The sequence below is a fragment of the Pseudophryne corroboree genome, chromosome 1 (genome assembly GCF_028390025.1).
Source record: "Pseudophryne corroboree isolate aPseCor3 chromosome 1, aPseCor3.hap2, whole genome shotgun sequence".
NCBI lineage: Eukaryota > Metazoa > Chordata > Amphibia > Anura > Myobatrachidae > Pseudophryne > Pseudophryne corroboree.
In genome coordinates this window covers 70,696,595-70,721,167 of record NC_086444.1, presented here as the reverse complement: position 1 = coordinate 70,721,167, position 24,573 = coordinate 70,696,595, and the positions used below count along the sequence as shown (strand labels likewise).

Here is a 24,573-nt window from a genome sequence, read left to right as displayed (position 1 = left end):
CAAGATAAGGGGGATTATGTAATAACCTTCGAGATTGAGGCTGCACAGGAATTCCGACGAGTATGCCTGTATTTTTAAAGTGCCAATCATTTACAAAGCAAAGCCAGCTTTGTTTTGCTTGTAAACAATTGCCGCTTTAAAAATACAGCCTCACCCACCGGAATTCCCGCACAGCCTCAATCTTACAGGCTATTACATAAGCCCCTAAGTGTTTTGTGTTGAAAGGTCCACAAAGGGTGGATACACACAAACATGGACGTGTTCCGAACTTCCGATACAACATCTAAAAGGAAAAACCAGACTCATTCATTCAATGTTTTTCGTGTTTATTCAATGTACTGTATGTGGTGTTAACATATTCCTAGTGAAAATTTTGTTCTCACCAATGTAACATTAAAAGAATATTGTTCGCTGAGCTTCCAGTGAATAAAGTAGATACTGCTGGAAAACATCGATGACCATCATTTTCAAGATATTCAAAATAATATACGGGTGCCAGGCAACCAGACTGAGAAGTCAAAAGGGCGGGAACAAAATATCTAACAGTATACTATTACAAAAATAACAATAATAGCCGATGGCAAGCTGATATATTGTAGCAAGAAAAAGTCACATAAGTCCCAAAAATAAAAATATTACCGTTCCTGAGAGACTTTTGATAAGCGCTAGAGAACTTAATGGGTTTGGCTTTGTTTGGTTTTGGCTCAATTAATTTTACCTCATTTGTAATCTGTATAAAAGAATGAATATTATTCCTTGCACAGAGACATCTTTAGAACTTAATTTCCCTTTAAAAAAAAAAAAAAAAGTTTATTTAAAATTCCTCTTCTGCGTTTTTAGATCGCGATTCTTTCAGCTGAAGAAGTCTCTCGATTGTCTGTGCCACTGTCCGCTCTCCGTGCACCTTGTTATCTCGCTTGCGGATGTTCACTGTTCCACTGGCCTTTTCCTTTTCTCCGATCACTGAAATAAAGTACAAAATAGTTATGCATGGTGTAAAAGGGCTGCCCCCTAGTGGTTACAGGTGGAACACAAACAGAGTCAAACGCTATTTGATTCAATTATTCTACTAATCCTCAAATGCATATAGAGAAATAAATCTGCATTTAAACAAAGATGGAAGATACGCACTATAGGGTACAAAGCAGCTACTGTATTTGTTTAAATAACCAATTTCTATTCCTTGAAGGAGCCAATTCTATGTGTTATAAAAGGCTATCATTATAGCCATTTTTATCACAAGGAAATTAATACATGTTTGGACCTGGTACCTCTATTTTTTTATTTTTTAAGGGGCATATTTATAAAAAAAACTAAATTTTGCTGTATTTTGGTATCACAGAAATGTATGAAAGGACAATTAAACGAAAACCCAGCACTTAAATTCACCTTTTTTTTTTTTTTTTTTTTTAGTAAGGCAGATTGCATTTCCCATACTTGCAATGGGAAATTCAATCTGTCCAAATTTACTCAAACAAAAACTGTAAAAAAAAAAAAAAAAAAATTTGTGGAGGGAGCCCTGTGATAATAACCTCATCTTCAGATGGTATTATACAAGGCCTCCATCTGGTTCGCCTACTCCAGCTTTGCTATGACAGGCAGAACAGCGCAAGGAGCCAGCGCCTGTTATCAGCCTTGTTTGTCTAAACAGACCACAGACGGATCACTAAAGACAATTAAAAAAGTAAAAAAAAATCTAAAATGAAACTCACCTGCGGCAGCCAGGGACAGATGCCAGGAATTCTCTCTGTGACCCCGGTCTGCGGTGAAATTCCCAGCCCAGTTCACAGAGAGAAGTAGCTGGACACAGATTCCTAAGTATAGGTAAGTGTTAGCGTGGAGGTGGGGGGTGGGGTAGCCGGCGGTGCATGTGTGGTCACACGCCTGGTATTGTTAGCAAAATATACCCTGAGAAGTGCAGGGGAGAAATTTGCAGGGACACCGCTTTCTTGCAAGCTCTGCCCCTGCATGTGATATACATACTTGCAATGTATTCAAATATCGCAATGTGAATTTCTGCGAATGTATCACATCCCATCCGTATCTGAGATACGTACTGTGATAAATACGCCCCTTAATGTTAGTATCAGATTATTCATTGTGTCCGAAAGTCATTACAGAAGTGCACAACAATTATCAACATTTATTACGCCTGCTGTATTTATACTATACTGTATATGAATTCTATGCTCTGGTTTTTCATTTCAGTAGAGAATAAATTTACATTGTTTCACTTATAGACGCGTGCTCTGTATCTCCTTCTGCCACGCCATAGTTATTCATGAGCACAAACCCCCTCTGTGTTTTTCTCTGTTTGTTGAGTTTTATTTATTTATTTATTTATTTTATTTTTGGGGGGGATGGGGGGTTTGGGAGATATAATAGTCACCCCGGGGATTTTTGCAGCTTCTTATTTATTCAGTGTTACTACAATTTTAATTTATTTTGTAAACTTCAGTAGCGCCTGGTTCTTCTTGTGTCATTATCACATTAAGTCACGCTAAGCAGAGCTGGTTCTCCACCACCTCTCCTTCCTGTGCATCACTTTCCCAGTCCATGCTCCTTGCTGGCAGGGAGTGCTACTCTGGAGGAGAGGGTGCAGCAAGAGCCGGCCCTAACCAATATGATGCCCTAGGCAAGATTTTGGCTGGTGCCCCTTAGCACCACCGCTAGTTCCGCCTCTGACCCTGCACCCCTTTCCCGGCCCCATCAGCAGTCCTCATTTTGATATTCCTACCCCCTAAATTTTAAATAGGAACAGTGCACACATTCGGCGCACAGCCCAAAAAGGGATGTGTTCTTACTGGGAAGGGGCATGGTCACACAAAAATACCCCAATTCAAATTACACCACACAGTAGTGCAACTTTATTCACATTGTATCATGCGATAGTGTCCCTAATTCACGTTACATCAAACAGTAGTATCACTTTACCTTATAAATGTTACTCCTCACAGTACTACAGTAGTGCCCCTTATTCACATTACACCACACCATATTGCTCTTTATTCACATTAGACCACACAGTAGTGCCCTTTCTTTACGTTACACAACACAGTAGAGCACCTTATACACATAATGTCACACATTAGTAATGCATTTATACACATAATACCACACAGTAATGCCCCTTACACTTAAGACACACATTATTAATGTCCATATAAACATAATGCGCCTTACACATTATGCCAACCTTTATTAATGCCCTTATACACATAATGTTCCTTTCACCTATGTCGCACATACCTAGTGCCCTTATACACATAATGACACACATAATGTTCCTTTTACATATGCCACACATTATTAATGCTCTTATACACATAGGGCCATATTCAATTAAAGTCAGAAACTGTCATCTTGTCGGAAAGACGGCATAGGTTGGAAGGGGTTCCGATTTATTCAATCTGGGCTCAGTTTTTCCGACAAGTCAGGAAATCCTACTTGTCGGAATGCTGTCGGAATACACGCGGATCGGCTGCTTCAGCCGCCGAGCCGCATGTATTGTCGGAAGCAGGGCCAAACCAGACAGGTTTTAGCCCCGTTTCCGACAATGTCAATCCAACTTTTAAAAAAGTCGGATTGACACTGTCAGGATGGGCCAAACCTGTCGGGTTTGGCCCAGCATTCAATAAAGTGCTTTCGGGTCTTTTCCGTTGGAAAGGACCCGACAGCTATTGAATACGGCCCATAATGACACACATAATGTCCCTTTTACATATGCTGCACATTATTAATGCCCTTATACACATAATGACACACATAATGTCCCTTACACATATGACGCACATTATTAATGCATTTATACACATGACAAACAAAATGCCCCTTACACATACATGTATGCCGAACACTACTGCACAATCAACCCACCCACACACATCACTCATATTACCGCTACACAGTGACCTCGGCTTGGATACTGATGCGTCCTCATACATCTTGCCTCAATACTCCATGCAGCAGGAGATACCTGGCGTGAGTCAGCTGGCAGCTGTGCTAACGTCAGATGCCTTTTTTGTTGAAAATGCGTCTTATTTGCATTACTATGTGGCTAGGATGCACAAGCAGCTTCTGCTGATGAAAATGATATGTGGCATGCCTTTATTCTGTGTGTGACTGTGGCTGTATCTGCATACGAAATGCTACATTACAGTGATATACAGGAATACGCTGTAATGTAGCATTTCATATGCAGATACAGCCACAGTCACACACAGAATATAGGCATGCCACATTTTAATCAACAGAAGCTGCTTGTGCCCCTAGGCATACCAAATGCCCTAGGCATTTGCCTAGTTTGCCTATGCCTAGGGCTGGCTCTGGGTGCAGCTGAATTCTAGATTTTATATATTGGGCACTCCGACAGATCATAAGTCCTGTTTGTAACCGAGATCTAGGCACCTCACACCTCATTGAGGTTGCTGGTTACTACTGAATGGATCAGATGAATTTTGGGTCACTCCACACAATGGCAGCCCCTATGTTCCCTTTACTGTAACACTGGATAACCTAAAACCTGATAGATTACATCCAATAGCATTGCACCATTATATGTCTCAGAAATACACGGAGGCTGCTCTATCGCTATAACCATAAAATGAAGTTAATGTAAATAATAGAGATGTGCACCGGACATTTTTCGGGTTTTGTGTTTTGGATTTGGATTCGGTTCCGCGGTCGTGTTTCGGATTCGGACGCGTTTTGGCAAAACCTCCCTGAAAATTTTTTGTTGGATTCGGGTGTGTTTTGGATTCGGATGTTTTTTTTCCAAAAAACCCTCAAAAACAGCTTAAATCATAGAATTTGAGGGTCATTTTGATCCCATAGTATTATTAACCTCAATAACCACTCATTTCCAGTCTATTCTGAACACCTCACACCTCACAACATTATTTTTAGTCCTAAAATTTGCACCGAGGTCGCTGGATGACTAAGCTAAGCGACCCAAGTGGTCGGCACAAACACCTGGTCCATCTAGGAGTGGCACTGCAGTGTCAGATAGGATGGCAATTAAAAAATTAGCCCCAAACATCACATGATGCAGAGATAAATAAAATAAAAAAAGAGGTGCAAGATGGAATTGTCCTTGGGCCCTCCCACCCACCCTTATGTTGTATAAACAGGACATGCACACTTTAACAAACCCATCATTTCAGTGACAGGGTCTGCCACACGACTGGCTGAAATTACTGGTTGGTTTGGGCCCCACCAAAAAAGAAGCAATCAATCTCTCCTTGCACAAACTGGCTCTACAGAGGCAAGATGTCCACATCCTCCGATTCCTCACCCCTTTCACTGTGTACATCCCCCTCCTCACAGATTATTAATTCGTCCCCACTGGAATCCACCATCTCAGGTCCCTGTGTACTTTCTGGAGGCAATTGCTGGTAAATGTCTCCACGGAGGAATTGATTATAATTCATTTTGATGAACATCATCTACTCCACATTTTCTGGAAGTAACCTCGTACGCCGATTGCTGACAAGGTAACCGGCTGCACTAAACACTCTTTCGGAGTACACACTGGAGGGGGGGCAACTTAGGTAAAATAAAGCCAGTTTGTGCAAGGGCCTCCAAATTGCCTCTTTTCCTGCCAGTATACGTGCCTACTTGGATGCGGTCACTCATATAATCCTCCACCATTCTTTCAATGGTGACAGAATCATATGCAGTGACAGTAGACGACATGTCAGTAATCGTTGGCAGGTCCTTCAGTCCGGACCAGATGTCAGCACTCGCTCCAGACTGCCCAGCATCACCGTCAGCGGGTGGGCTCGGAATTCTTAGCCTTCCTCGCAGCCCCAGTAGCGGGAGAATGTGAAGGAGGAGCTGTTGACGGGTCACGTTCCGCTTGACTTGACAAGTGTCTCACCAGCAGGTCTTTGCACCTCTGCACACTTGTGTCTGCCGGAAAGAGATACAACGTAGGCTTTAAACCTAGGATCGAGCACGGTGGCTAAAATGTAGTGCTCTGATTTCAACAGATTGACTACTCGTGAATCCTGGTTAAGCGAATTAAGGGCTCCATCCACAAGTCCCACATGCCTAGCGGAATCGCTCCATTTTAGCTCCTCCTTCAATGTCTCCAGCTTCTTCTGCAAAAGCCTGATGAGGGGAATGACCTGACTCAGGCTGGCAGTGTCTGAACTAACTTCACGTGTGGCAAGTTCAAAGGGTTGCAGAACCTTGCACAATGTTGAAATCATTCTCCACTGCGCTTGAGTCAGGTGCATTCCCCCTCCTTTGCCTATATCGTAGGCAGATGTATAGGCTTGAATGGCCTTTTGCTGTTCCTCCATCCTCTGGAGCATATAGAGGGTTGAATTCCACCTCGTTACCACCTCTTGCTTCAGATGAGGGCGGGGCAGGTTCAGGAGTGTTTGCTGGTGCTCCAGTCTTCGGCACGCGGTGGCTGAATGCTGAAAGTGGCCCGCAATTCTTCGGGCCACCGACAGCATCTCTTGCACGCCCCTGTCGTTTTTAAAAAAATTCTGCACCACCAAATTCAATGTATGTGAAAAACATGGGACGTGCTGGAATTTACCCACATGTAATGCACGCACAATACTGGTGGCATTTTCCGATGTCACAAATCCTCAGGAGAGTCCAATTGGGGTAAGCCACTCTGCGATGTTGTTCCTCAGTTTCCGTAAGAGGTTGTCAGCTGTGTGCCTCTTATGGAAAGCGGTGATACAAAGCGTAGCCTGCCTAGCAACGAGTTGGCATTTGCGAGATGCTGCTACTAGTGCCGCCTCTGCTGTTCTTGCTGCGGCAGGCAATACATCTACCCAGTGGGCTGTCACAGTCATATAGTCCTGAGTCTGCCCTGCTCCACTTGTCCACATGTCCGTGGTTAAGTGGACAATGTGTACAACTGCATTTTTTAGGACACTTGTGACTCTTTTTCTGACGTCTGTGTACATTCTCGGTATCGCCTGCCTAGAGAAATGGAACCTAGATGGTATTTGGTACCGGGGACACAGTACCTCAAGCAATTCTCTAATTCCCTGTGAATTAACGGTGGATACCGGACACACGTTTAACACCACCGCAGCTGCCAAGACCTGAGTTATCCGCTTTGCAGCAGGATGACTGCTGTGATATTTCATCTTCCTCGCAAAGGACTGTTGGACAGTCAATTGCTTACTGGAAGTAGTACAAGTGGTCTTCCGACTTCCCATCTGGGATGACGATCGACTCCCAGCAGCAACAACAGCAGCGCCAGCAGCAGTAGGTGTTACACTCAAGGATCCATCGGAGGAATCCCAGTTAGGAGAGGACTCGTCAGACTTGCCAGTGACATGGCCTGCGGGACTATTGGCGTTCCTGTCTAAGGAGGAAATTCACACTGAGGGAGTTGGTGGTGTGGTTTGCAGGAGCTTGGGTACAAGAGGAAGGGATTTAGTTGTCAGTGGACTGCTTCCGGGTCATTTTACTGAACTTTTGTTTTTTGGATTTTACATGCTCTCTACTATGACATTGGGCATCGGCCTTGGCAGACGACGTTGATGGCATTTCATCATCTCGGCCATGACTAGTGGCAGCAGCTTCAGCACGAGGTGGAAGTGGATCTTGATCTTTCCCTATTTTACCCTCCACATTTTTGTTCTCCATTTTTTAATGTGTGGAATTATATGCCAGTAATATATCAATAGGAATGGCCTACTGTACTGTACTATATATGTATACTGTTGGTCACCAAAATGCTGCACTGTAATACTAGAAGCTATAGAAAAGTATATATATTATTGTATATATCAGTACAGAGCAGTGTAACTGTGACACATGTGTTCTGACAAGCAGAATAGAAGCTATAGAAAAGTATATATATTATTGTATATATCAGTACAGAGCAGTGTAACTGTGACACATGTGTCCTGACCAGCAGTATAGAAGCTATAGAAAAGTATATTATTGTATATATCAGTACAGAGCGGTGTAACTGTGACCATGTGTCCTGACCAGCAGTATAGAAGCTATAGAAAAGTATATATATTATTGTATATATCAGTACAGAGCAGTGTAACTGTGACCATGTGTCCTGACCAGCAGTATAGAAGCTATAGAAAAGTATATATATTATTGTATATATCAGTACAGAGCGGTGTAACTGTGACACATGTGTCCTGACAAGCAGTATAGAAGCTATAGAAAAGTATATATATTATTGTATATGTCAGTACAGAGCAGTGTAACTGTGACACATGTGTCCTGACAAGCAGTATAGAAGCTATAGAAAATGATTTAAAATTATTGTATATATCAGTACAGAGCGGTGTAACTGTGACACATGTGTCCTGACAAGCAGTATAGAAACTATAGAAAAGTATATATATTATTGTATATATCAGCACAGAGCAGTGTAACTGTGACACATGTGTCCTGACAAGCAGTATGGAAGCTATAGAAAATAAGAAAAGTATATATATTATTGTATATATCAGTACAGAGCGGTGTAACTGTGACCCATGTGTCCAAACAAGCAGTATAGAAGCTATAGAAAAGTATATATATTATTGTATATATCAGTACAGAGCAGTGTAACTGTGACACATGTGTCCTGACAAGAAGTATAGAAGCTAAAGAAAAGTATATATATTATTGTATATATCAGTACAGAGCAGTGTAACTGTGACACATGTGTCCTGACAAGCAGTATAGAAGCTATAGAAAAGTATATATATTATTGTATATATCAGTACAGAGTGGTGTAACTGTGACCCATGTGTGTCCTGACAAGCAGTATAGAAGCTATAGAAAAGTATATATATTATTGTATATATCAGTACAGAGCAGTGTAACTGTGACACATGTGTCCTGACAAGAAGTATAGAAGCTAAAGAAAAGTATATATATTATTGTATATATCAGTACAGAGCGGTGTAACTGTGACCCATGTGTCCTGACAAGCAGTATAGAAGTTATAGAAAAGTATATATATTATTGTATATATCAGTACAGAGCAGTGTAACTGTGACACATGTGTCCTGACAAGCAGTATAGAAGCTATAGAAAAGTATATATATTATTGTATATATCAATACAGAGTGGTGTAACTGTGACCCATGTGTGTCCTGACAAGCAGTATAGAAGCTATAGAAAAGTATATATATTATTGTATATATCAGAACAGAGCAGTGTAACTGTGACCCATGTGTCCTGACAAGCAGTATAGAAGCTATAGAAAAGTATATATATTATTGTATATATCAGTACAGAGCGGTGTATCTGTGACCATGTGTCCTGACAAACAGTATAGAAGCTATATAAAAGTATATATATTATTGTATATATCAGTACAGAGCGGTGTATCTGTGACCATGTGTCCTGACAAGCAGTATAGAAGCTATAGAAAAGTATATATATTATTGTATATATCAGTACAGAGCGGTGTATCTGTGACCATGTGTCCTGACAAGCAGTATAGAAGCTATAGAAAAGTATATATATTATTGTATATATCAGTACAGAGTGGTGTAACTGTGACACATGTGTCCTGACAAGCAGTATAGAAGCTATAGAAAAGTTTTTTAAATTAATGTCTATATCAGTACAGAGCAGTGTAACTGTGACCATGTGTCCTGACAAGCAGTATAGAGGCTATAGAAAAGTATATATATTATTGTATATATCAGTACAGAGCGGTGTATCTGTGACCATGTGTCCTGACAAGCAGTATAGAAGCTATAGAAAAGTATATATATTACTGTATATATCAGTACAGAGCGGTGTAACTGTGACCATGTGTCCTGACAAGCAGTATAGAAGCTATAGAATAGTACATATTATACTATCCCCAGTACCCACAATGCAGCACACTGAGCACAGAGATTTGCAGCACACTGAGCACAGATATGGAGCGTTTTCAGGCAGAGAACGTAGATATTTTCAGCACACTGAGCACAGATTATTTGCAGCACACTGAGCACAGATATTTGCAGCACACTGAGCACAGGTTACGGAGCTTTTCAGGGAGAGAACGCTGCCACGTCCTCTCCGTTCAATCTCCAATGCACAAGTGAAAATGGCGGCGACGCACTGTTGGTCACCAAAGTACAGGCTCCTTATATAGAATACGAATCTCGCGAAAATCCGAAAGCGGGATGATGACGTTCGGGCGCGTTCTGGTTAACTGAGCAAGGCGGGAAGATCCGAGGCTGCCTCGGACCCGTGTAAAATGGGTGAAGTTCGGGGGGGTTCGGATCCCGAGGAACCGAACCCGCTCATCTCTAGTAAATAACAGATAAAACAATACAAGTTTTTATTACATTACGGACACGATAATACCGGTAATTCATGACATAATAGTCCTTGCTGAGCACTCACATACTTCATCAGTATCCGCACACTGTACTGTTCCCCTGTCAGATATTGCATTTCACATTCACTGTGTTCTATGCAAATCACTAACATTCTTCTGAATGGCTGCTGCCAGGTGCTGGATTCTGATTGGGATCTCTCCCCAGTGGTTTACCACAGAGCAGCGCCGTAACTAGGTGTGTGCGGACGGTGCCTAGCACACAGCGCATTTGCCCTGTGGGCGCACCGTCTGCAATCACACCATTTGTCCGCCACTGCCCGCTGTAATGTAAAATAGTAGCGTTGCACCCCGACTCCTCCTCTGCCGGACGCACCGCTTCTATTATGCATCACAGCGGGCAGCGTTGCGCTTGGCAACCTGAGTCTCTTCCCCTGTGTGTGTGCTCTGCTCCGCACCTCTCCTCCTGCAGCGTCTACACTGAAGAGGGACTTCCGTGACCTGGGCTGGAGCTGGGCTGTGCTGCTGCTGCTGCCGCTCATCAAGGTAAGCCACATGGAGAATTGTATGGAGGAGTGTAGCTCTTATCTCTCTGATAATGTGGATGCTGGGTGATTTCTGAATGAATCTTCTGTCTGTGTAAACGACATGCTTGCCGGCTTGCTCACATTCCTCACAATAGGAATGTTAAACATGGTCAATCTGACAAAAGTAACCTGCCGACCTCTAGCCATGTCTCACCCACGCGTCCTTGAAACACAAGTTGGACTCACAGTAAGCCATCCATCGGGCTTTTTTTATCGTTGCTGCAGTAGGTTCAGTGTCTGCCGTAATGTGTAAAAAAAGGGACACTGTCTACCGTAATGTGTAAAAAGGGGGACGCTGTCTGCCGTAATGTGTAAAAAAGGGGACGCTGTCTGCCGTAATGTGTAAAAAAGGGGACGCTGTCTCCCGTAATGTGTAAAAAAGGGGACGCTGTCTGCCATAATGTGTAAAAAGGGGGACGCTGTCTGCCGTAATGTGTAAAAAGGGGGATGCTGTCTGCCGTAATGTGTAAAAAAAGGGGACGCTGTCTGCCATAATGTGTAAAAAGGGGATGCTGTCTGCCGTAATGTGTAAAAAAGGGGGATGCTGTCGGCCGCAATGTGTAAAAAACGGACTCTGTCTGCCATAATGTGTAAAAAAGGGGACGTTGTCTGCGTAATGTGTAAAAAGGGGGACGCTGTCTGCCGTAATGTGTAAAAAAGGGGACGCTATCTGCCGTAATGTGTAAAAAGGGGGATGCTGTCTGCCATGATGTGTAAAAAGGGGGACGCTGTCTGCCGCAATGTGTAAAAAGGGGACTCTGTCTGCCTTAATGTGTAAAAAAGGGGACGCTGTCTGCCGTAATGTGTAAAAAAGGGGACGCTGTCTGCCGTAATGTGTAAAAAAGGGGACGCTGTCTGCCGTAATGTGTAAAAAAGGGGACGCTGTCTGCCGTAATGTGTAAAAAGGGGACGCTGTCTACAATAATGTGTAAAAAGGGGGATGCTGTCTACCGTAATGTGTAAAATGGGGACGCTGTCTGCCATAATGTGTAAAAAGGGGGACTGTCTGCCGTAATGTGTAAAAGAGGCTCTAGCTGGTGTAGTGGCGCTACTGTGCAGCGTAATTTGAATAAAGGAGACTACTGTGCACCATAGTATGAATTGGTATTATTTTGTGGCCACGTCCCGTCCCCATGAAGCTACGCCCCTATGTATTTTCCGCACGCCTACGGCGCGCACTGCACCTATCTTACATTGGGGGAAGGGGGCGCCAATGCCGTTTCTTGCACACAGCACTAAAATGTCTAATTACGGCACTGCCACAGAGTGATTGCTTTACTGCTGCATAGACTTTGCTGATGTGAGGACTTTGTTCCTCTGCTGCTATGAGAATAACATGAACTTCTGTGCATCTGAAGTCACAATATTCCCACATCAGCTGTCACAATCCTGACTGTAGGTTTCATATTTGGTGACTTACCCCTGCCATCTGTCCCGGATCCTGTGTCTTTTTACTCACTGAGTTAAACAGCTTGTCAGCACTATGAGTTTTCCTGAGTTCTCTGCCTGAAAGGTAATAGTTAATTAGCTCCACCTGTGGTGATCTCCTGTGTGAGACTGAATTCAGTAATATGAAGTTCAGGCTTCAGTGTTCTCTCGGCCTGCTAGGCCTCATTCTACATCACAGCCTAGTCTGGAGTAGTCACATGACAGTGACTGTTCTCCTGATCCAGAGTTGTCCAATCCTCTGCCAGCCTGAGACTCTCTGCATCACCTAATCCTGCTCACCAATCACCAAGAACCAGGAAGTATAAGTTTGGAGGCTGAGTTAGAAACTGGGCCAGTTCCTTGTGTCCAGTGCCAGATTAAGGTGCTCATGGGCCTGGAGCTGAAATTTATGATGGGCCTATTGTGTGCTGTTGCAGGGGCGGGGGCGCTGGTGTATCTATAATGGGTGCAAGGTGTACAGTGCTTATGGGACACTGGGTCCAGGGGGACCCACACACTGCACCCATTTGATTATACTCACCGCTCCATCAGTCCGACTCCAGCTGCAGAGTTCAAATATCACTCAGAAAGTGGCAGCCGTGGCCATTTTCCTGTGATTCGTGCATGCACAATGAAGTTGTCCCAGGGAGCGCAGAGCGGTGTGTGACCAGCATGGCGTGGGGAGGGTAGTGGGAGGCTACTGATACGGGTATGTCACCAGTTGTGCATTTAATGTGTGTGTGTGTGTGTGTGTGTGTGTGTGTGTGTGTGTATAGAGGCAAGTTTGAAAAATATAAAGATGTATCTATTTATCAAGAAAGGTAGATATAGAGCAGTGATCGCAAAATACGCGCTATGGCGCGTTTTTACGCGCTACGGGCAGAGAGGGACTCAGATTTTAAAAGTGAGCGGGTCCCGCAGGACGCGCTGTTTTTCGCTGACCGTCGCCTTACATCCAATAGAAATCCCCAAGCCCTGCCTCACCAGCCAATAGCCGCCGGCAGCGTCTCCCAATGCAAGCGCCACCTCAGACGTCTGTCCCTCCTCCCTACCCTGCCTTCAACCCATTGAATGTGCAGCTGGCAACCGGGCGGGGACATCACGATGACGGGGCGGGCATGTTAGATGCAGGAGGGAGCCGAGGACACGGAGAGGAGCGCCTTCACCACGGACAGCCTGGTGGGTCTGCTTCAGAGAACATGAGCTGGGGCCAGCGGAACATCTCAGTGCGGTCGAGGACACCGCAAAGTATCAAGAGGTCAGAGCGCTGCGAGCAGGCTCAAGAAGAGAGCGCGGGGTCTGGGATCAACGAGACAATCTACAGTTTCACATACATGCGGGTGGCTGTCATGACTCACGAGTGATAAATAATGCGACCTGGGGGAATGGTGTTAAATCTTTCGTTTCACGAACGTGTGGGTGGGCCTTTCCTATATGTATTTAATGGCCAATACCTGCACATTATACCTGTGAGGGTGCAGTCGGGAAACTAGGTGCACTTCCTGTTACTCTGCATCTTATTCCCCCAGCGTCCATTCCACTCCCAACTACTAATGCACACATCCTGCCCCCTGCTACCACTACTGCACCTATCTTACCCCCTGCTACCACTACTGCACCTATCCTACCACTACTGCACCCATCCTGCCCCCTGCTACCACTACTGCACCTATCTTACCCCCTGCTACCACTACTGCACCCATCCTACCACTACTGCACCCATCCTGCCCCCTGCTACCACTACTGCACCTATCTTACCCCCTGCTACCACTACTGCACCTATCTTACCCCCTGCTACCACTACTGCACCTATCCTACCACTACTGCACCCATCCTGCCCCCTGCTACCACTACTGCACCTATCTTACCCCCTGCTACCACTACTGCACCCATCCTGCCCCCTGCTACCACTACTGCACCTATCTTACCCCCTGCTACCACTACTGCACCTATCCTACCACTACTGCACCTATCTTACCCCCTGCTACCACTACTGCACCTATCTTACCCCCTGCTACCACTACTGCACCTATCTTACCCCCTGCTACCACTACTGCACCTATCCTACCACTACTGCACCCATCCTGCCCCCTGCTACCACTACTGCACCTATCTTACCCCCTGCTACCACTACTGCACCTATCCTGCCCACTACCACTACTGCACCTATCTTACCCCCTGCTACCACTACTGCACCTATCCTACCACTACTGCACCTATCTTACCCCCTGCTACCACTACTGCACCTATCTTACCCCCTGCTACCACTACTGCACCTATCTTACCCCCTGCTACCACTACTGCACCTATCCTACCACTACTGCACCCATCCTGCCCCCTGCTACCACTACTGCACCTATCTTACCCCCTGCTACCACTACTGCACCTATCCTGCCCACTACCACTACTGCACCTATCTTACCCCCTGCTACCACTACTGCACCCATCCTGCCCCCTGCTACCACTACTGCACCTATCTTACCCCCTGCTACCACTACTGCACCCATCCTGCCCCCTGCTACCACCACTACTGCACCCATCCTGCCCCCTGTTACCACCACTACTGCACCTATCTTACCTCCTGGTACCACTACTGCACCTATCCTACCCCCTGCTACCACTACTGCACCCATCCTGCCCACTACCACTGCTGCACCTATCTTACCCCCTGCTACCACTACTGCACCTATCCTACCACTACTGCACCCATCCTGCCCGCTGCTACCACCACTACTGCACCTATCTTACCCCCTGCTACCACTACTGCACCTATCCTACCCCCTACCACTACTGCACCCATCCTGCTACCACTACTGCACCCATCCTGATACCACCACTACTGCACCTATCCTACCCCCTGCTACCACGTCACCTATCCTACCTCCTACCACTACTGCACCCACCCTGCTACCACTACTGCACCTATCTTACCCCTTGCTACCACTACTGCACCTATCCTAACCCCTACCACTACTGCACCCATCCTGATACCACCACTACTGCACCTATCCTACCCCCTGCTACCACGTCACCTATCCTACCTCCTACCACTACTGCACCCACCCTGCTACCACTACTGCACCTATCCTACCACCTTCCACCTCTACTGCACCCATTCTACCCCACATACCCACACAGTGCCCATTATAAACACCCCCATACTGCTAAGTATTCACACCCCCATAGTGACCATCATATGCACACCCCAATACCGCACAGTGTCTATTATACACCCCCCATAGCTCTCATATCACTCTATACCCACACAGTACTCATTATACACACTTACAATGCTCATAGCACCCTCTATTACCCACACACACCTGCACAGTGGCCATCATACGCACAACACATGCCCACACAGTGCTCATAATACACCCCAACCCCCCCCAACCCCACACACACACAGCGCCTAGCATATTGGTACTCAATACCCACAGTGCCCAGGATACATCCCCCCCCATACACAGTGACCAGCATACATAAAATCCCATATCCACACACAGTGCTCAGTATAGATACAATTGCCACACCCACACAGTGCTCAGCATACACACAAACAATCCCCAAACCAAAGCAGTGCCCAGCATACGCACCAACCCCATACTCAGACAGTGCCCAGCATACGCACCAACCCCATACTCAGACAGTGCCCAGCATACGCACACACCTCGTGTTATAGCGGTAGGGCTTCAAGAAGGACACGGAGAAGCTGATCTTAAAAGTTGACGGGGAGCAGGAAGCATCGAATCCTCGGTACTGATGCCTCCCTACCCCTAACACTGCCTACAGCACTACCTGCACCTAACCCCCTACTTGCCTCCCAATACTGCCATAACTGCTATCTACCATGTTGGGTGGTCTAATGCTATGTGGGGAGGGATAAGGGGAGCTCAAAAGCATACAGTGCTATGGGACCCAGAAACTGTGAAGTAGGACCCCAATTTTTTAAAGTGAGGGGTCCCCGGGACCCACAATTTTTTCTGCTCGGCGCGATCACTGTAGAGAAGACAGACAGAAGAGTGTCACTGGGTGGGGGGGAATTAAAAAATTTTGATCGCCCAACAGAACTAATAAATTGTTTTGCTGATAGCGCATGACTGCATGATTTCCGCTCACAGCTTCTGCAAAAAATTGCCATTTCATCAGCATGCTGAATAGTTTATATGGGTTTAGCGATTTACGTAGCTAAACCCAGTGCTTTTGGGTGTGATAAGTAATGGGCGTCCACGATACTCGCTTCCATTACCGTTGAATAGTTGTAGGGCACCCAAGGACCATTTGGATTTCCCCAACTATGTTCAAGGACACAGTGCGTCTCATACAAAATACTGTTATACACATTTTGCACAACAATAGTAGGACCCCTTATACTATCTAGTACTGGTGCCCCTTTCACATTATACCACACAGTATGAGCCGAATTTCACATTATAGCACTTAGAATGAGCCGAAATTCACATTATAGCACACAGTAGAAGCCAAAATTCACATTAGAGCACGCGGTATGAGCCAAAATTCACATTAGAGCACGCGGTATGAGCTGAAATTCACATTAGAGCACACGGTATGAGCTGAAATTCACATTAGAGCACACGGTATGAGCTGAAATTCACATTAGAGCATGCGGTATGAGCTGAAATTCACATTAGAGCACGCGGTATGAGCTGAAATTCACATTAGAGCACGCGATATGAGCTGAAATTCACATTAGAGCATGCGGTATGAGCTGAAATTCACATTAGAGCATGCGGTATGAGCTGAAATTCGCATTAGAGCATGCGGTATGAGCTGAAATTCACATTAGAGCACGTGGTATGAGCTGAAATTCACATTAGAGAACGCGGTATGAGCCAAAATTCACATTAGAGAACGCGGTATGAGCCAAAATTCACATTAAAGAGCGCGTTATGAGCCAAAATTCACATTAGAGAACGCGGTAGAAGCCAAAATTCACATTATGACACATATCTACATACTCACACACAGCCACATACAGTAGATACACACACGCACACATATATACATATACACACAGCTATATATATATATATATATATATATATACATACATACACACACACACACTGTATATACATTTACATACAAAGTCACATATATATACACACACACACTGTCCCCACCATGACACTCCATGAGTTCCCCACTGCTCACCAGTTGCCGGGTAGCCGGGGTATCAGCATGCGGGTGCCGGGCAGCTGTGCTATGGAGCGTGAGCTGGCCATCCGGGTTGTCATCAGGCGAAAGCCGGAGATGGCAGCGGAGCTGTCAGGGGGGCGGGATCCGGAGACCTGGCATTATCAGGCCGCATGCGGAGAGCCGAACCACCACACTTTTGACAGGGCCCAGGGAAGGGAGCTGGACACTGTACTATTTCAAATCTGCCGTAGCCGCTCCTGATTGGCTACCGGTCCTCGGCTCCACGGCAGATTTGGAATAGTAGCGCTGCGGTCAGCTTGCTGCTGCGGTGGCCCGTCACCTCAGAGGGATCAGTCAGTTTCCCAGGTAGTGGTCACTGGTCGGGATGGGCAGCCCATTTGCGCCGTCACTCGTTTCCCGTCACTCTCTCCCTCCCTGCGCGGCTGCGCCTCCTGTAAGCGTATGGGGTGCAGGGAGGGGGGCTAGTGAAGCCTTTCCGCTGCGGCTCCATATAGATTACGCCGGTGGCCGTGTTTAGTTCGGCGGTGCGACTGGAGGGGGGATCACAACTTCTGTGCAGGGGGACCGCGGACGGGCAGTAGCAGGCTGCTGTAGCAGGAAAAATTTTTTCCTGTCTGCAGCAGCAGCACAGCTGAAGCTATGGGCCTATTTTGATGGGGGGCCTGGAGCTGCAGCTCCATCCGCCCCATTGTTAATCCGGCCCTGCTTGTGTCACACTCACAGCTATGTGTGAGTCTTCAAGCTGAGCTCCCTATAGGTAACCTTTATACTCTAGTTCCTGTGAAAACTTTGTTCCTTGTTACCCTGTTTGGTTTACTTTTGTGTTGCCACTGATGATTACTATTTCCACGTGTCTCAAAGTAAAGGCACAGCTGCAGTGGTTCATCTTAAAGGCACAGTATTATATTCCATAGTCTCAACTGAAAACCACAGCTGCCGTGGTTCATCTTTACTGCTGTTGTAGTTGTGATCTCCAGAGCTCCCGTATCCCTGCAGCATCTCTGTGCCTCAGCACCTCCGTGCCTCAGTACCTCCGTGCCTCAGTATCTCCGTGCCTCAGTATCTCCGTGCCTCAGTACCTCCGTGCTTCCCAGCACCTCCGTGCCTCAGCACCTCCGTGCCTCAGCATCTCCGTGCCTCAGCACCTCAGTGCCTCAGTACCTCCGTCCCTCAGCACCTCGTGCTTCCAGCATCTCCGTGTCTCGGATCCTCGTGCCTCCGTGCCTCAGCATCTCCGTGCCTCAGCACCTCCGTGCTTCCAGCATCTCCGTGTCTCAACACCTCGTGCCTCCAGTACCTCCGTGCCTCAGCGCCTCCGTGCTTCCAGCACCTCGTGCCTCAGCACCTCGTACCTCCAGTATCTCCGTGCTTCAGCATCTCTGTGCTTCCGGCATCTCAGTGCCTCCAAGCACCCCAGTGTCTCTACGCACCCCAGTGTCTCTACGCACCCCAGTGTCTCTACGCACTTCCGTGCCTCCTAGCACCTCAGTGTCTCCAAGCATCCAGTGCACTTTAGCGCAGTTGTACCTGGTATCTTCACTGATTCATCAGCGCCTTTCCAGTTCTGTCTTTCAGGAGACCTTCAGCGTGCCTCCTGTCTGCCGACCTAATCCTGCATGAGGAGAACCTAGATTCGGCCATCTCTGCTGCGGTTCCTCTTCCCAGTCACCAGAAGAAACTCCGAGTCCACAACACTCCCAAACCAGGTCAGTGGTAGTATTCATATAATCCTCCAGTCGCCCGCACAGACTTCACTAACACCGGGTTCACAAAACCTCAGTCTTGACAGTAGGAACTGGCCACATGGACCCGGCCGAAAGTGTTTGTCTGACGCAGGACCTCCTAAGCAATATTGCAGGACGCTTGGAAGGTCTGGAGTCGACTCAGCATCAATTAGCACAGTGTCTGCAGCGGAATTCTTTCTCCAGAGATTCTCTGACGTTCTGCACTAAGACTCCTGACCAACTGCAGTTTTTCTTCCAGATGTTATTACAGTTACAAGAACTTTTGTCTAGTATTCTTTCTGTGATGCCTGATCTCTTCAGGAATACTACCAACGTTGTTGATCCTGTTTTGTCCCATCCAGTTAATAGAGTCTCTTCCTCTGTGCAAGGAAAAGTTGTTCATCAGAGCTATCCACGGCCCAAACTCTCTGAAGCTGAACGTCAGCGGCGTAGGGAGCTACACCTCTGTCTTTACTGTGAAAATTCCAGTCATTTTGTTAAAGACTGCATTCTTCATAAGCCAGGGAATGGTGACAAATCTCAGTATCACAGTGCTCATGTCTACAAGTCATCCACAGTACTCCTGCTACTGCTGACAGGGGTATCAAGATGGCTACTCTGAAAGAGACTCAAATTTATGACTGGGGTCCGGTGATTAAAGGACCTTATCCCAAGTTGGGTGTCCAGAGAAGAATATTCAAGCCATTTAGAGTCACAGAGGAGTCCGTGTCTTTAGCCCAAGGAGGGGCATCCGTGTCTTTAGCCCAAGGAGGGGCGTCCGTGTCTTTAGCCCAAGGAGGGGCTTCTGTGTCTTCAGCCCAAGGAGGGGCGTCCGTGTCTTCAGCCCAAGGAGGGGCGTCCGTGTCTTCAGCCCAAGGAGGGGCGTCCGTGTCTTTAGCCCCAGAGAGGGGTTCAGAGGGTCCAGCTCCAGAGAGTCTACAGAGTGCTGCCCAGTCAGAGAGACTACAGAGTGCCTCAGCCCAGCCCCGTAAAGTGGGGGCTCTTGCCTCAGCCCAACCCCGTGAAGTGGGGGCTCTCGCCTCAGCCCAGCCCCGTGAAGTGGGGGCTCTCGCCTCAGCCCAGCCCCGTGAAGAGGGGGCTCCTGCCGGTCCAGCAATACTCCAGGCCCAGCCTGGTCAGTCCGTCCCGGTTCCAGCCGGTCCAGCAATACTCCAGGCCCAGCCTGGTCAGTCCGTCCCGGTTCCAGCCGGTCCAGCAATACTCCAGGCCCAGCCTGGTCAGTCCGTCCCGGTTCCAACCGGTCCAGCAATACTCCAGGCCCAGCCTGGTCAGTCCGTCCCAGTTCCAGCCGGTCCAGCAATACTCCAGGCCCAGCCTGGTCAGTCCATCCCGGTTCCAGCCGGTCCAGCAATACTCCAGGCTCTGCCTGGTCAGTCCGTCCCGGTTCCAGCCGGTCCAGCAATACTCCAGGTCCAGCCTGGTCAGTCCGTCCCGGTTCCAGCCGGTCCAGCAATACTCCAGGCTCTGCCTGGGTAGTCCGTCCCGGTTCCAGCCGGTCCAGCAATACTCCAGGTCCAGCCTGGTCAGTCCGTCCCGGTTCCAGCTGGTCCAGCAATACTCCAGGTCCAGCCTGGTCAGTCCGTCCCGGTTCCAGCCGGTCCAGCAATACTCCAGGCCCAGCCTGGTCAGCCCGTCCCAGTTCCAGCTGGTCCAGCAATACTCCAGGACCAGCCTGGTAGGTCTCCTTTGGCCCCAGCCAATTCAAGTATCCTCGGATCCAATCCAGTCCTACTCGTCCAGCCAAAGATTTCTCCAGTTTCAGTCTGTTCAAACTCATCTGGACACAAACCGATTCCAAGCATTGGTCCGAGTAAAGAACTTTTGTCTGTTGGTCGCAGTAAAGGACTTCCACCATCTAGTTCTAAAATTAGACTTCAGTCTGTCTCTGATTCTGTTTCCTTGTCTTCCAGCACTGAGTCCACAGCTTCTGCGGGGAATTCTAATACCTCTTCTCCTTGATGTCGGGATAATTCTGCTGTAGCATCTAAAGTCAAGAAAAATACCAAGGCTATTGACCTAATGTCTGAATGGGTACCTCAGTCTAATGTTGTTTCAGTGGCATCTGTTTCCTTGAGTCCAATTTCATCCTCCACTCAGTCTTTAGAACATTCAGCCAATGCTCTGTTTTCTGACCCATCGCTTTCTGAGCAAGATAATGCCTTGATGAACCAATACATTAGGAATTTCAGGAATCTCAAGAATTGGAAAACAGTACAAAGACAACAGCCTGTTGATTTAAGTGTTGGTTATGTTTCCATTGATTCCACTCCAAGTTCCTTGTGTTGTTCTGAACTTGTTATTGCAGCTTACAAAGCGGATGTAGTTACTCCCAAAGAAGATTGGTAATAGACTTGGACTCAGACTCTGAATTTGATCCAGTTCATGATGCTACTTCTTTCAGGGGAGGTCCCATGTTTTCTAAGGAAGTTTTTTCTTTACAGGAGATTCCACTCTCCCTGGTCAAAACCAAATGTTCCCGTAAGAAGAAGAGGCATCAACGAAGGTCCTAAATTCTTCCGTATGAATTTCTCAAGTTCCTCTAAGATTCAAGATGGGTGTCCGGAGTCCACCCTTGAAGAGGGGGATACTGTCACAATCCTGACTGTAGGTTTCATATTTGGTGACTTACCCCTGCCATCTGTCCCGGATCCTGTGTCTTTTTACTCACTGAGTTAAACAGCTTGTCAGCACTATGAGTTTTCCTGAGTTCTCTGCCTGAAAGGTAATAGTTAATTAGCTCCACCTGTGGTGATCTCCTGTGTGAGACTGAATTCAGTAATATGAAGTTCAGGCTTCAGTGTTCTCTCGGCCTGCTAGGCCTCATTCTACATCACAGCCTAGTCTGGAGTAGTCACATGACAGTGACTGTTCACCTGATCCAGAGTTGTCCAATCCTCTGCCAGCCTGAGACTCTCTGCATCACCTAATCCTGCTCACCAATCACCAAGAACCAGGAAGTATAAGTTTGGAGGCTGAGTTAGAAACTGGGCCAGTTCCTTGTGTCACACTCACAGCTATGTGTGAGTCTTCAAGCTGAGCTCCCTATAGGTAACCTTTATACTCTAGTTCCTGTGAAAACTTTGTTCCTTGTTACCCTGTTTGGTTTACTTTTGTGTTGCCACTGATGATCACTATTTCCACGTGTCTCAAAGTAAAGGCACAGCTGCAGTGGTTCATCTTAAAGGCACAGTATTATATTCCATAGTCTCAACTGAAAACCACAGCTGCCGTGGTTCATCTTTACTGCTGTTGTAGTTGTGATCTCCAGAGCTCCCGTATCCCTGCAGCATCTCCGTGCCTCAGCATCTCCGTGCCTCAGCACCTCCGTGCCTCAGTACCTCCGTGCCTCAGTATCTCCGTGCCTCAGTATCTCCGTGCCTCAGTACCTCCGTGCTTCCCAGCACCTCAGTGCCTCAGCACCTCCGTGCCTCAGCATCTCCGTGCCTCAGCACCTCAGTACCTCCGTGCCTCAGCACCTCGTGCCTCCAGCATCTCCGTGCTTCCAGCATCTCCGTGTCTCGGATCCTCGTGCCTCCGTGCCTCAGCATCTCCGTGTCTCAGCACCTCGTGCCTCCAGTACCTCCGTGCCTCAGCGCCGCCATGCTTCCAGCACCTCGTGCCTCAGCACCCCCGTGCCTCAGCACCTCGTACCTCCAGCATCTCCGTGCTTCAGCATCTCCGTGCTTCCGGCATCTCAGTGCCTCCAAGCACCCCAGTGCCTCCAAGCACCCCAGTGCCTCCAAGCACCCCAGTGTCTCTACGCACCCCAGTGTCTCTACGCACCCCAGTGTCTCTACGCACCCCAGTGTCTCTACGCACTTCCGTGCCTCCTAGCACCTCAGTGTCTCCAAGCATCCAGTGCACTTTAGCGCAGTTGTACCTGGTATCTTCACTGATTCATCAGCGCCTTTCCAGTTCTGTCTTTCAGAAGACCTTCAGCGTGCCTCCTGTCTGCCGACCTAATCCTGCATGAGGAGAACCTAGATTCGGCCATCTCTGCTGCGGTTCCTCTTCCCAGTCACCAGAAGAAACCCCGAGTCCACAACACTCCCAAACCAGGTCAGTGGTAGTATTCATATAATCCTCCAGTCGCCCGCACAGACTTCACTAACACCGGGTTCACAAAACCTCAGTCTTGACATCAGCTGGATAACAGCCTTGCATAAATACTCTGTGCTGCTGGGGACCCTGCTCCTTCCACTATATAACTCTCAGTCTGTGGCTGTCTGCTGCCTCCATTCCCCTTCCCACATCACATCACTGCTCCTGCCACATGCAGCCCTGCCCTCACAAACATATAACTCATCTCCTGAAATAATCTGTGCTGCTGGGGACCCTGCCCATTCCACTATATACTCCATTCCCCACATCATGTCACTGCCCCTTTCATATGCATCCCTGCCCTCACTGACACATCACAGAAGAGAACAGGTCACTGTCTGTCATAAAATCAGCACACTGGTCTCCCGAAATAACATGTCCTGCTGTGAATATCTGAATGATCTTATTGGCTATATCTATCCCCACCCACTTCAGACAAGACGGAGATGATCACGGACTACAAGAAGGTTCTGAGACCATAGTCAAATACAACTAAGAGCTCAGGTATAAAACATCAGGAACATGAGTTTATTAGAAGAGGTTTGCTATTAATCTGAGGATATATGTTTGCTCTTACCAACTGAAGCAAATAAGCTTTGCCACACCACCCAGTGGCGTAACTAGAAATTTTTCTCCCCCAAGCCAAAAAATTCTCAAGTGCATTTCTCCATATGGCAACCAATCACATGGGGTGCTTCCAAACACAGGGAGACTGGTGCCACAGCCGTGCGAGTGAAGAAGCAATGCCGCCCTGAATACATGTATTTGATAATATTCTATTTCTCTATTTGTCACAGTGGGAGACATTGGGTAATCATCTAAGCATCTCTCTTGAGCAAACACAACAACTAGCAATGCACACTACCATAATTACTGCACATGATGGCACATTGTCAGTACGACTAAGGGAAACAAAGGACTTCTTTCTTACCAAGAATAAAATTATACTGTGCCAGCTGTGCGTTCCTGATCTTCTTATTGAGAGTGGAGCCTTGATCCAGATCTACATCAGCCATGAACCCAGCGTGGTGGAACTGCTCCTTGACCTGCAATGTAAAGAACAAGAGATTTCCTATTGCAGAAGTAAAATGGAGAGGTGAAAGCTATTCTGAGTAGCTGCCTGGCAGTACAGGCCAGGAATTCGGACGTAATTATACAGCATCCTACAGGGCCATAGAAAACAACGACCCCACCGCCTGGTCTCATCCACAGTCACTCCCCAGTGTGAGGTCAGGCAAGGTCAGTGGGACAGAAGAGAGAACTCTCC

The 24,573-nt window shown here is 47.1% G+C and overlaps 1 protein-coding gene across 1 annotated transcript; it reads right to left on the bottom strand.

The window, feature by feature from the left end:
• Window positions 1-551: 551 nt before the first annotated feature.
• LOC134928361 (threonine--tRNA ligase 1, cytoplasmic-like) lies at window positions 552-24,349 on the bottom strand. The gene is made up of 2 exons (XM_063924430.1): window positions 24,238-24,349; window positions 552-963 (listed from the first exon to the last, which is right to left on the bottom strand). The coding sequence occupies exons 1-2, from the start codon at window positions 24,320-24,322 to the stop codon at window positions 815-817; spliced, it is 234 nt and encodes a 77-aa protein (XP_063780500.1). The 5' UTR covers window positions 24,323-24,349; the 3' UTR covers window positions 552-814.
• Between the last annotated feature and the right edge of the window lie 224 nt (window positions 24,350-24,573).